The sequence below is a fragment of the Alligator mississippiensis genome, chromosome 2 (genome assembly GCF_030867095.1).
Source record: "Alligator mississippiensis isolate rAllMis1 chromosome 2, rAllMis1, whole genome shotgun sequence".
In the NCBI taxonomy this organism is placed as follows: Eukaryota; Metazoa; Chordata; order Crocodylia; family Alligatoridae; genus Alligator; species Alligator mississippiensis.
In genome coordinates this window covers 296483433-296495707 of record NC_081825.1, presented here as the reverse complement: position 1 = coordinate 296495707, position 12275 = coordinate 296483433, and the positions used below count along the sequence as shown (strand labels likewise).

At 41.8% G+C, this 12275-nt stretch overlaps 2 protein-coding genes across 4 annotated transcripts in view; one reads left to right on the top strand and one right to left on the bottom strand.

The window, feature by feature from the left end:
• The window catches only part of LRRC9 (leucine rich repeat containing 9), a 75937-nt gene extending 68954 nt beyond the window's left edge, over positions 1-6983 (bottom strand). For all 3 annotated transcript variants that reach the window (XM_059723367.1, XM_059723368.1, XM_059723369.1), the window contains exons 1-5: positions 6878-6983; positions 5605-5823; positions 4505-4645; positions 3221-3284; positions 2437-2507 (exon numbers count right to left, since the gene is read on the bottom strand). In XM_059723367.1, coding sequence (XP_059579350.1) covers positions 2437-2507; positions 3221-3284; positions 4505-4645; positions 5605-5823; positions 6878-6931 — 549 coding nt within the window. In that variant the 5' untranslated portion in view covers positions 6932-6983. The remainder of the gene's footprint in view (positions 1-2436; positions 2508-3220; positions 3285-4504; positions 4646-5604; positions 5824-6877) is intronic.
• Positions 6984-10130: 3147 nt separating this feature from the next.
• RTN1 (reticulon 1) overlaps positions 10131-12275 on the top strand; it is a 262796-nt gene continuing 260651 nt past the window's right edge. Inside the window, exons 1-2 of the mRNA XM_019480011.2 lie at positions 10131-10312; positions 10412-10571. Coding sequence (XP_019335556.1) covers positions 10568-10571 — 4 coding nt within the window. The 5' untranslated portion in view covers positions 10131-10312; positions 10412-10567. The remainder of the gene's footprint in view (positions 10313-10411; positions 10572-12275) is intronic.

Sequence of the window (12275 nt, the reverse complement as noted above, 5' to 3'; positions counted from 1 at the left end):
AATTCACTATTGGTATCAGTCACTAGAGACAATCCCACTTATAGCAGAGGTCAGGGTAGATCGGGGGGGGGGGGGGGGGTGTACAGCGGTGTGGACACTCCCCTCCTTTCAGTCAATCACGCTGCAGAAGCAGCAGTTGGAGCCTTGTTTTTTAAGTCCTGGAAGTAAGTAAGAATCCCCCCCTTTCCTTCCATGCTCAAATACCAGGTCTCCTCCCCTTCTCATCCCCCCACTGTTGCTGTCTCCAGCTGTCCCGGAGATATGAGGGCAGAGCTCTAGAGCTGCTCCTGCCCACTCCAGCCAGGCTCCATGCATAGCCAAGCTCAGCCAGGAACAGCAGCAGCAGTGGACAGGTTCCTCTCTACTGCTTGGTCCCCCATATTCTCTGCCAGCCACAACCCACCCACTGCTGTCACTGTCACTAGCTGAGCCTGGCTCCTTGTACAGCCTGGCTGCAGCAGGGCAGGAGTCACTCTTGAGCTCCCCCTTCCTGCCCCTGCATTAGCTGGGGACAGTGGCAGCAGCAGCTCATGGGGGACAGAAGTGGAGGGGAGGGAATGTGTCACTGAACACAGAGGCCTAGGGAAGTGAGGAGGGAAAATTTTTACCTGCTTGAGGGATTTAAAAATAGTCTCCTGCTCCTCTGGGGTGGTCCTGCTCCTCTGGGGTGGTCTGCCCACTATGGTGTTGGGGAGACAGGGAGGGGCAGGAGATGCAGCCACTCCTTCAGCACAGTTCACTGCTCTTTACAAAATCCTGGAGTTGCCCATTGCAGGAGTGAATATGCCCCACCATAAATTCTCAACATTAACATAACATCAGTGCTCATTTTTGCATTTAACAGAATAGAACTTGAGTTTGTATTTTCAGCAACTGATTCTGATGTTGGTTATTATATCAAAACAGTCACAGCTCTCTACCTATTATACTCCAGCATTAAGTGCTAGCAAATCACCCTGCTACTTTACTCCAGTGCTACTTGAGCTAAGTGGCACGTTAAAGTTTAATTTCTTTGGTGACAGATTGCCTGGGATCAACGTCAGACAGATAGCCTGCCTGCTTTTCTTCAGAGGGGACACAAAATCTGTATAAAACATGAACCTTCACATCACATCACAAAAATACCCTATGCTAGAAGATCAGTATGAAGTTTTGTAACGTCAAATACGCAAGTTAGGAAATGACAGAAATGAGGTAGCCTGTGCAATCTTTTATTTAATTTTTTTTGGTTCCCCTGTGCAAATGCAGTTTTTAAATATAGGGTCACATACTATCTGCTCCCATGGCCTCTGCCCCATTCAGTGCAAAGGTAGGGCAGTGAGAAGCTAAATGAGAAGCTATTCAACATTTCCATCTCCCAGGTACTTTTTTCCAATCTACTCCTTATCTTCCTCTACACCTATTTTTTGGCTCTTGCTGCTTCCTTGTTTGAACCAAATACCTTTCTCTTCTAAATTGCTTGGGCACTAATAAATGCAGGGCTGACAGCAGAGCAGAGCCAAGGTCCCTCCTCTTAGTTAGGGTGCCTGGTCCCAGCCTGACCACCACAGCAGCAAAAATCTTACTGAGCAGCTACAGGCATGGGCTGGAGCTCGCCCAGCTGTCCTGCTTGGCTGACATATGTACAGCCCTAGTTATGTGCAGCAGGAGCTGGGAGAGGATGAGACATAATCAGCTGCTTTTATGCATGACACATGCACAGTCTGGTCAGTGATGGGAGTTGCAAGAACTGGAACATGCTCAGGGAAGCTGGAATCTTTAGGGACTTTAGCAGCTGAGTTCTAAGTCTCTAATAGGCATGTGCAAACTGAAATTTTTTTTCTAAGGCTTATAACTTGGCCGAACAGGGGAGGAATTTCACAGGAAGAGCCAAAGTCACCTCCCTAAACTAAAGCAGCTCCTTGCCAGATTGCAAACCCATGATCCAAAGTATGTTTGTGAACCAGAATGTCTCAAAGAACAGGTTGCAATGTCTGGTTATGTTCCTTAACCTCATCTTCAGAAAAGGCTTAACTAGTTTGTCTGACACTTCATAAAGAAAACCTTTGGCCTGAGTCAGACACCAAGCAGGGAACATTTCCAGCCTAAACGGCTAGAGTTAGCAGTTATAATCAACTGGCAAAAGGGTCTTCTGATAAGAACTGGTAGGCAATTTTAATATTAGGAAGAGCTACCAGTCCAAACTATAATAAAAGTTTGTAGAGCAAGGACATTTATTTGTTCTGCTTGCACTACTGTTTTATGCTGCTGTGCACATTTGCTCTGCTATATAAACAAGTACCAGTAATACAGAGATATCAAAAGAAATGCTAAAAATTAACACTACATCCTCTTCTAGTTTGTATTAGACCTGCATATTACTCTTCATTTTGTGTCACAAATCAGTTCTAGATAATAGTTAAAAACATAGAAATGAAACATGAGGCCTGAACATACCTTGAAGGAGCATATCCTGTTCCCAGAGAGGTTTAATATTTCCATTTGCTTGTTGAAGTCAAAACAATTTCCTAACACAAAACACCAGGGCAAGCAAAATTAAGAAGGGGTATATTTGCACCACCTTCCCCTGCCCATTAGGGGAAATTCACATTTCCATCAGATACAAAGTTATAATCATGCAAAATATAACCATACAAAGATATGCTTCACTCTTACAAGGGATTAAATAATATACAAAGTAATTTTTTTAATTTCCATTCAAACATATACAGAATATTTTTATTAATATATAAAATAAATGGTGAGAAAAAACCAACAGATTTACCACAAAGGGACTGATTCTGTTTTTACTGAGGACAGTAACAGCTTGCTCCTCATTACACCAAGGACCCTTTATACCATTCTCGCAGTGTGAAAGAGCCATAGCGGGGGCAGGGGTATAGGCTGTAGCCATGTTGGTCCAAGGACACAGGCAGACAAGGTTCTTTAGGTAAATCTGATATCCTTTATTAGAAAAACTCAAATAGTGGGGCCATACACCCATAGATGTCCACGTAAATAGTCACAGATAAAGCAACATAAAAGGGTCTTAGTGTAAATGTGAATTAGCCATGGGGGGTTTGCTACTAACTTTAGCAGGACCAGGACAGGACATATAAGACTTGACTCTGCACCTCTCAAGGCAACAGGAGTTGCCATCAACTTGAATGGAAGCAGGATCAACACAAAGACATTATTCATCATAATCATAAAGTAATTATGCCGGAACACTATCACCTACCAATGGCTTCTATGAAGTTTCCAGCAAGATTAAGCTCCTTTAAATTCTGCAGCATGTGCAAACCCTGTAAATATTGTAAATAAGATAACTTTAGTCCAACACCAATACTGCAACTGGTGAAGAGAAAATAGACTGAAAATCAAAAGCAGCTCATTTCAATTTAAAAAAGCAAATCAAATTAGGATCAAAATACATTTTTGTTCTTTTACGCTTTCTTTTGGCCTGTAAATAGACCAACGATGAATGTTATTCAGTGTGAATTATTGTGGAAAATCATGTAAATTATACTGCAATGAAAATAGTCTTAGTCTGGGGGCTCCTTGGCTTCACAGCTGCTGCTTAAAAAGCCAACAGCACAGTACCCCACCATAGGTGCAAGATTGCACCCATGTGCAGTGCATGCCCAGAAGAGGCAGTGTTAGTCTGACTTGGCTCGCCTAACATCTGTATAGATCATGCACTTCAACAGGGCTTTTTGGTGCTTTTGTTTAATAGTTGATTGAATCAGCTTTAGATAAGAATGCTAAAAAGCACTGCTGAAGCCCCTGATCTATACAGAAGCTGGGGAGCTGGATCAAACTGACACACTGCCTCTTCTAGTAAAGCGCTGTTTTTCTGAGGGGGGTTCCTCCACATCTGTCAGCGGCCATAATGCCGAGAGATAAGATACCACCGTCATTTGCTGTGAAATTTCTAACAAACGGTTTCGTTAATGTATTTGGTCTGCTTTGATTTTGCTCTTCCTGATTACTTACTCTTTTCTCTCATTCTCCACAGCCCCAGTCTCTCCTTTCTTTATATCTCATTCCCATCAGTCATTCCATCTTCACTTCCAATGCTGCTTCAGTTTCTCCCTCATATTCATGGAAATGGCTATAAGACACTCTTTCCTCCTCCCCTATCTGTAACTATGAATATATTGTGTCTAAATGTGATCTGATTTACCAAAAAAATGGGTCCTCTCATTCAGACCCTTCAATCCAGCCAGTTGCTTCTCTCTAGGATTGACACTGGGTTTTTTTCTACCCATGAGTGCAATTTTTTCCCAACACCCAAGGGTCTTCAGCAGTCTGTGAACATCAATCAGCTGTATGCTGTGCTGCCTGCTTCTGAATCTCTATGCCAAGGGAAGCCCCATAGAGATGATTGATTACCAGATGCCAGTGTTCCTGGATCAGTTCATCCTGCCAATAAATTCCCATAGAACTACATAGCTAAATCTCAGACTACTATCCCGTCCTCCTCGTGGAGGAAATTTTAAGGTGGGGAGGGGGTAAGACTCACCTCTATGTCCTTAATCTGATTATTATTCAACCAAACTACTTTCAGCTTGATTAGACTCTCCAGATTTTCAATTCTGGAAATCCTGTTGCAGTACAGGTAAAGCTTCTCCAGATCAACACAGTTTTGCAGGTTATCAATTTTCTGCAGCAGAGGGAGACACATTAGTTTTGAATAAGCACCAATGTGCTCTTGAGAAAAAAGGCATTCTGCTCTTCAAAACACCACAGGTTTGCACAGAAGACCAGAAAGACAGTTCTTAGCCAACCCGATCTCCTACTGGTTGAAGCAACTGTTTTAATCTTCCCAGGCCTTTGGATTGAATCCACAAAGAAAAAAGAAAGTAGCTGCTGCAGAATTTAAATGATAAATATCAAAGAGGTTCTTTGGAAACAATATTATTTTCAATACAAAGCTTTTATTTTAGCCACTTTCCTAAAAACAGGGTTCACTGCATAGTTTAAAAAAGTAGGGGTCAACCGTTTCAGCAGGCATGCCACAAAGTAGCCCCGTACCCTCCCAGAGTGCCACTCCAATCCCGCTTCCCTGCCCGATCTGCTGTTCTGCTTTCTGCTCCATGCCCTGTGCTATCTGTCCCCTTCCCAATCTGTATGCCACACACACAGGCTGCCCATGCTGCTTGTGGCACATGTGCTATGGGCTGGCCCCCCTGGTTTAAAAAAAAGGGGAGGGTAGGTTGAAAGAGAAACAAAATGATGCATTTGCAATGCAATACTTTAAAAATAGGTAACCTGAGCATGATTTAATGTGGAATCTCTTTATACCTAAAGAGTATAAGAGACTCTTTGTACCTAAAGAGTCTAAATACCAGTGCGCTTACAAATATTTGAGGGTCAGATTCTGTCCCCCTTACTGAGTAGGATGGTCTTAGTCTTCAAATAGTCAACAAAACTGCCTACGGAGGAAAAAGAAAAGGAAGGGTTTTTTTGGGTGATTTAAGATTATTGTACCAACTATATAACTGGGAGAAGTTAGTCAAGCTTTCGGGTATCAAGTGAACTGGTTGGAATGTGCTATTCAGTGTCAAGGGGTCAGAATCTGGCCAATGTTAGTTGAAAAGAAAAATCAGAGAATTCACTTACCGTTAAGCAACACTCAGAAATCCATAGCTCTTTGAGTAATGGGCAATATTCCAGGTCTGAAATCTTTTGAATGCTTTGTCCAACGAGAGTCAGAGTTGTTAAATTTGGGAAAAAAGACATGCCTACTATTCTGGGATAACCTGAGAAAAACATCTCCAGCACTGCAGTTTCTGGTCCTTCCTGATCAACTTTCTCATAAGACAATCCATTACATGTGCACTGGAAATATAATGCAATCATTATTATTGCAATTATTATTGCCCCCTCCATGTCTACTGTCTGAACAAATCATTCTGGATGAGAATAGCTTAACTCCCACTTAAAGTCAATTAGAACTGGGTGCTTAAATATCACTTGAGTCTGAAAATCTCTGCAGTTAAATGTGTTTGCAACTTTGCTACACTTTTGACAACATCTGCTGTGTGATGTGAGTTATAAGAGACAAAATTATAAGTCCACTGCAGGAATTCTTCAAATCTAGCCTGAAAATGCACCTTCAATTCCAATAAAAGGATCGAATTTTCATTCTAATGTAATTATGATACGGACCAAAATTTCATAATGTTTCATTTAATCTATATTTATATGGTAAGAGGAATAGATAGAGTCATGGATAAATGGGTCAATGTTTCAGTTCTGTGTCACTTAGTTCAAGTAATAACCGGTAAATACAAGGCTCAATCCAGAAAAAGTACACATAAAATGTCATTAAATCCTAAACATAAAAAAGATATACTTTCTTCTTCTAAGAAGTACCACTGAGCCTTTTCCTTCAGTCCCTACTAACCAAAAACTCCCATTACTTTAACTAACAGCCTAATTCTACTCCCAGCTGGGCCACTGAGGTGACTGGTGTAGGATGGACTTTAAGAAATTTGGCTTCAGTAGACAACGCAGGATTTATTTTGTTCAGTGCCATTCAAAAAGCTTCTTTATATATATCACAAGACTGAGAAAATTACCTTGAAATTCTGTTCTCTGAGGATGTCATCTTGCAAGACCCTCACTTCATTAACTTTGCTTCTTTCTTGCTTCTGGGAGGGGAGAATCACTCCCTTCTCAGAATGGTTTTGATCTTTCCAGACTCCTATTGGCATCAAATGCCAGGTACCAACCTATGAACTTCCCAGAAGGCAGAGTTCTTTCTGTACAGGTGGTATTTTTACTTAAGTATAAATTAGAACCTATTTTGGCAAACATATATTGATATTGAGTGATATTTTGAGAGTTACATGCCCCCACCAATAAATACAAAAAACTTGCAGACACTTACCAGCTCTTTAATGATATCCGCTGTGTACTGGTTTTGGTTGTCACTTTGGATCATGTTCCAAGCACTTACAAGTAATAATCACCATCTATCTGCTTGAAGAATGACAGTATAATTAGCTGCTGTATATCCATCCACCCACAGAACTAAGAGCCACAGAATTTCAGTTTGAAAGAAAATCTCAGTTCCTAATAAATACAGTATCAAATGTATCTTTAGCAGGGTCATAGTTATATTAACAGAGGAAAACTGGTAATTTTTTAATGTTTGGACTTGTTATTTTAATTCTATTTATATTCACATATCTTAAGGTCAGCAGGGAAAATTAGTTCACCTAGTCTAACTTCCTATATATACAGGCCAAAGAATTTAATTCAGTTACCCCTGTCCTGAACTTGACAGCTCAAGCTTAGCTAAAACGTATTTTCCAGGAGGTCATTGGGTCTTGATTTAAAACACCGGCGCCTGGAATACTTACCACCTCCCCTGCAAATTCATTCCAGCATTGAATCACTGCTAACAAAACCTGTGCCTTATGCCTAACCTCCACTTTTCTAGCTTTAACTTCTAGCCCTCAGTTCTTCTGGTACCTTTTTTGTGTTAGATAAAGAGCCCTTTATCACTGGTACTTTCTTGCACTTCTTCGGCTTCTTTTGACAAGCTAAGTATATTAATTTCCTTTAGTCTTTCATTGTAAGGCATTTTCTCCAGGCTCCGTATAATGTCTGTGGTTCTCTGCTTTGCCCTCCCCACTTTTTCAACATCCTTTTTATAATCATGCACATAGATGCTAGCGCAGCTTTCCAGTATCATTTTACCAGTGCCATTTGCAGAGGTTAACACACCTCCTTACTGCTGCTCATCACGCACTTGCTTGTACATCCACGGATTGCATTAGCTCTTTTTCCTACAGCGTGGGAGTTTCACTCCTATGTTCACTGGCTCCTAAATTCTTTAAGTTACTGTTTTTCAAGATCCAGCTTGTTAACAAACGACATTGCCAGGGGTCATCCTGTCACCCTCGAGATACTGCTCTTGTACTCCTCCAAGCTTTCATCCAGCCATTTTGTAAAGGAAAAAGGCTTTATCCCATTTCAAGAGCTGGGGGAAACCTAACCGAAACAGGTGAGAGCTAGGATTTGGAGTGAACCCTGCTCTTTTCAACGTCTCATAGGACGATGAGCAATCGAGGCTGGGTCTTTCCCGCGTCTCACCTTAAAGACGGCAAATGCCAGACTCGTGAAATAATGGAATCACAGAAACACAAGACCCCAGAACCAAATCAGACATCTCAGCAGCCGGCCAGCCCTGCTCGGGGCAGAAAAGGATCCCAGACACGGACACTGGGACACGAGCCACGTGCAGCACTCGCTCCGGCTGGTCTGGGGCACAAGCCACGTGCGGTGCCCGCTCTGGGACACGAGTCCTGTACGGCGGCCGATCCAGTTGCTTGGGGACACAACCCACGCGCAACCCACGTGGCACACGAGCCACGTGTAGCGCCCGCTCCGGGGACACGAGCCACATGTGGCAGCTTCTCTGGGACACAGGCTGCATGTGGCACCTGCTCCGGCCAGTCTGGGACACAAGCCACACAGGCGGCCGGTCCAGGACATGAGGCCCATGTGGCACCTGCTCCGGGGTGCAGTGTCACGCCACCTGGAGCGGGCGCTGGATTCATCTGGGGGCCACTCCTGCCGGATCCAGTCCCAGTTGGCCGCACACAGTGTGGGGCTGCGGGGGTCCCGTGGGCTCCTGCCCCCCAGGCCCTTGGGCGCCAGCAGGGGGCGCCTGTCCCTCGCCTTCCCCCTCCCCCTCCCACCAGCACGTCACCTACCTGGCGGACGCTGCTGACGGTTGTGTACCGCCCCCACGCTGTTGCCTAGGCAACCCTCGCGCGCCCGCCAGCAGCCAACCAGAGGCGGCGGTGCAGTCACGTGGCTGCTCCCGGGGGCGGGGCGCTCGCCGCGGCCGCCTGAGGGCCGTGTGGCATGGCGTGGCGTGGCGGAACGGGGCGGAGCGGTCGCCGGCGTGCCTGCCCCCGCGGGCCCGTCGGGCCTCGGCCCGCGCCGGTGCGTGCACGGGAGGGAACCCGGCCCTTGTCGGCCAGCAGCCGGGTGTTTCTCGTTATTATATATCTGATCTATCAAACTTACAGCTGTAACCATCAAGACAGCGCTGCTCGCAGATTGTACAGACACGGTTATATCATGGATGTGTGATTTATAATCATAAAGAAAAATAAATCCTCCATATGCCTGATAAAAATGAAAACAATCTCATATAAATGATTTATAATCAAAGAAAAAGCATCATAGATCTGCTTTATAATCATGACAAATATATTTATGATTTATAATAAAAATATATAATATATGATTTATAAATATATATGATTTATAATAATAGGTCATATAGCTATGATTTATAATCAAAGAAAAATATGATTTATAATCAAAATAGATCTCATATATGATTTATCATAAAATATACAATATATGATTTATAATATAAATATATATGATTTATAATCATAGATTGTATAGCTATGATGTATAATCAAAGAAAAATATAATCAAAATAGATCTCATGATTTATCATAAAATATATAATATATGATTTATAATATAAATATATATGATTTATAATCATAGATCGTATAGCTATGATTTATAATCAAAGAAAAATATGATTTATAATCAAAATAGATCATATATAACAAAATATACAATATATGATTTATAATCAAATATATGATTTATAATAGATCATATACCTATGATTTATAATCAAAGAAAAATATGATTTATAATAAAAATATATATGATTTATCATAAAATATACAATATATGATTTATAATCATAAATATATATGATTTATAATAAAAATAGATCACATATATATGATTTATAATCAAAGAAAAAGTATATCAGATATATGATTTATAATCATAAAAAAATATGCTCACTGAAAATGACCAGGTTATAGCCAAAATGTACACGCGTGTGTGTGTGTGTGTGTGTGTGTGTGTGTAAATAATGCTTAGGTTTTCGCCTCTATGAGAGGCTAAAACCTGACCATTTTATAGAAATATGTAAGTAGGCAATTGCTGATCCTCTGGATCGAGGTGTATGTGTACATTGGTGACGCTCGCCACCAGGCAGTCTCCGTGCCCCCGCCAGCCTCCGGGGGCATGCGGCGTTCGGGTGTGTGTAAGAGGGTCTAACCAGGTACCTGCTGAATCCATTTGTACAGAGTCCTGCGACCATCAAGACCTTTGACGTCTACGCCTGGCCAAGAGTGTGGAGGAGAGTGTGGAGGTGGAGGCTGCCCAAGACCTACCACCCCCTTTACACAACTGACACAGAATCCAAAGGCCAGACCGAGTCCAGAGGTTCAGCGCCTCAATGGTTGTAGCTTCTGCTAAAGAGCAGCAGGTAAGAGCTGCTGGTGATTGCCTGATTTTTTTTGTATGTGTACATGTACTGGATCGTTAAAGGATTTTGTTGTTGCATCATTGTCAATATTTCCTCCAGGGAGAAGAAACCTGTTTTCTTAATAGCTTACAAGTTGTCCCAGCCAATGCTATCATCCAGCTCTTTTCCAGCTTTGCAGCACTCGTTCACATCGCCAGGTGTCACTCCAGTTCCATATAAATTCCAGTTCCATTCACTTCCAGCATCCGTTCCAGCATGGGTTAGTATTGGGTCCTTTTTTTTTTTCTTACACCAAGAAGTTTGTAATAAAATAAACCTACAATTTTTATAAATTGGCTCTCCAGGTAACACATCATGACACAACTATGAACACAGGATACAGTCTGAACTTCTTATATAAAAGGAGAAATTAAAATGATGCTAGGTATAACTAGGGAATAAAACTCTGCATCCTTTTAACTTCAAAATAAAAGCAGCTATTAGTACTACTATTAGTATTACTATTAGTATTCTTATTAGTTATTGGTTATTAGTATTACGCTTGGCTGTTAGTATTATTGTAGGGCAGTGGTTCTCAACCTGGGTGGTGCAGCATCCTGGTGTGCTGTGGGAACCTTTTAAAGGTTCTGGGCAATATCAGCACTGTCAGGTATGCAAACACCTGCACATGATTTACAGGATAAAACCAGAGATCTCAAATGGGAATCTATGGTATCAAAAACATTTTGCTCTATTGTGGTCTTTCTGAGTTCTTAGCAACAGAAGAATTTCTCTCATTTTTCTGTAAGCAAAAAATGAGTGCAAGCAAAGTGCTGACATTTCCTGAAGCATGCCTTGAGTCTAACAGGGAGTTACTTGAGTCTAAAATGGTGGAGAACCACGGCTATAGGGATGTGTGTTTAAAATAAATGCGCTTTTCATATGCTGCTTTGCCTAACAAAAAGTTTGTCTTGTCCAGAAAGTGATAGTCACCAGTTATTTCCTGTGTGAATGGTGAGGTGCCAGAAAAGCCTGATCCTCCATTAAAACTAGCATAGAGAGCTGGATCAGTTCATACCAACTGACACTTAGATTTATCATCTTAATAAGCGTCACAAATTTAAAAACAGGTAGACAACCATGCATTAAAAGTAGGCAGTTAGGTCTAAGACCGGATGACTAGTAGTACAAATAATCACAAAATGCAACAGCCTTTGTTTCTGAGCTTGCTTCTGACTGATTCATTATCGGCACTGTGTAAGGAAGCCACATGATCAAATTTTGGCACAAGAATTTCTCTCTGAGAAGGAATTTTTCATACACTCTTCTTCCACCAGTGTTGTAAGATTAGGATGAGCATCTTTCTAAAACACCTTCTGTCCTCCCGAGATGCAAAGACCTTCCCAAGGTGACCTGTTGTGAGGAGATCAAATGTGTTTATATGCTACCTCTAATCTCTTCAGCTGCACCACACGCTCAGAGCCCCCTTCCAATATTAATCACAAACTCAGATTGTGAGACGCAGAACTGGCATTCCCACTAGATAATTTTTCTCTTGCCAGTTTATTAAACTGTTAAGCACTTCTGCCATATTTGTAGGTACAGACTTTTAAATCCATGAGACCGCAGCCATTAGACCTATATTTGAATGTAAGTGATTTTCAAACAGGTCTCAGAATGACTGAATTAATCATCTGTTTCTGCAGTGTGTGATCTTTTCCCTGCCACTGTAGCAAATTCTGCTAAAACATTTTAGTGTAATTTGAGACGTTCACAGTTTAGCAAAAGGACTTATATAAATGCTGATGGTGCTTCACAACTGTACATTTATTTTTGGATTCGCTTGCTTATAGTCTTGCTGATTATTTTAGTGAATTTTGAAACCACGGATCATCAGCTTTTCTTATATTATGCATCACAAGGCCTGTCATTGCCTTTTCCCAGTGTTGACATTTCTATAGGGCAGTAGGCAATGTGTTTTCAT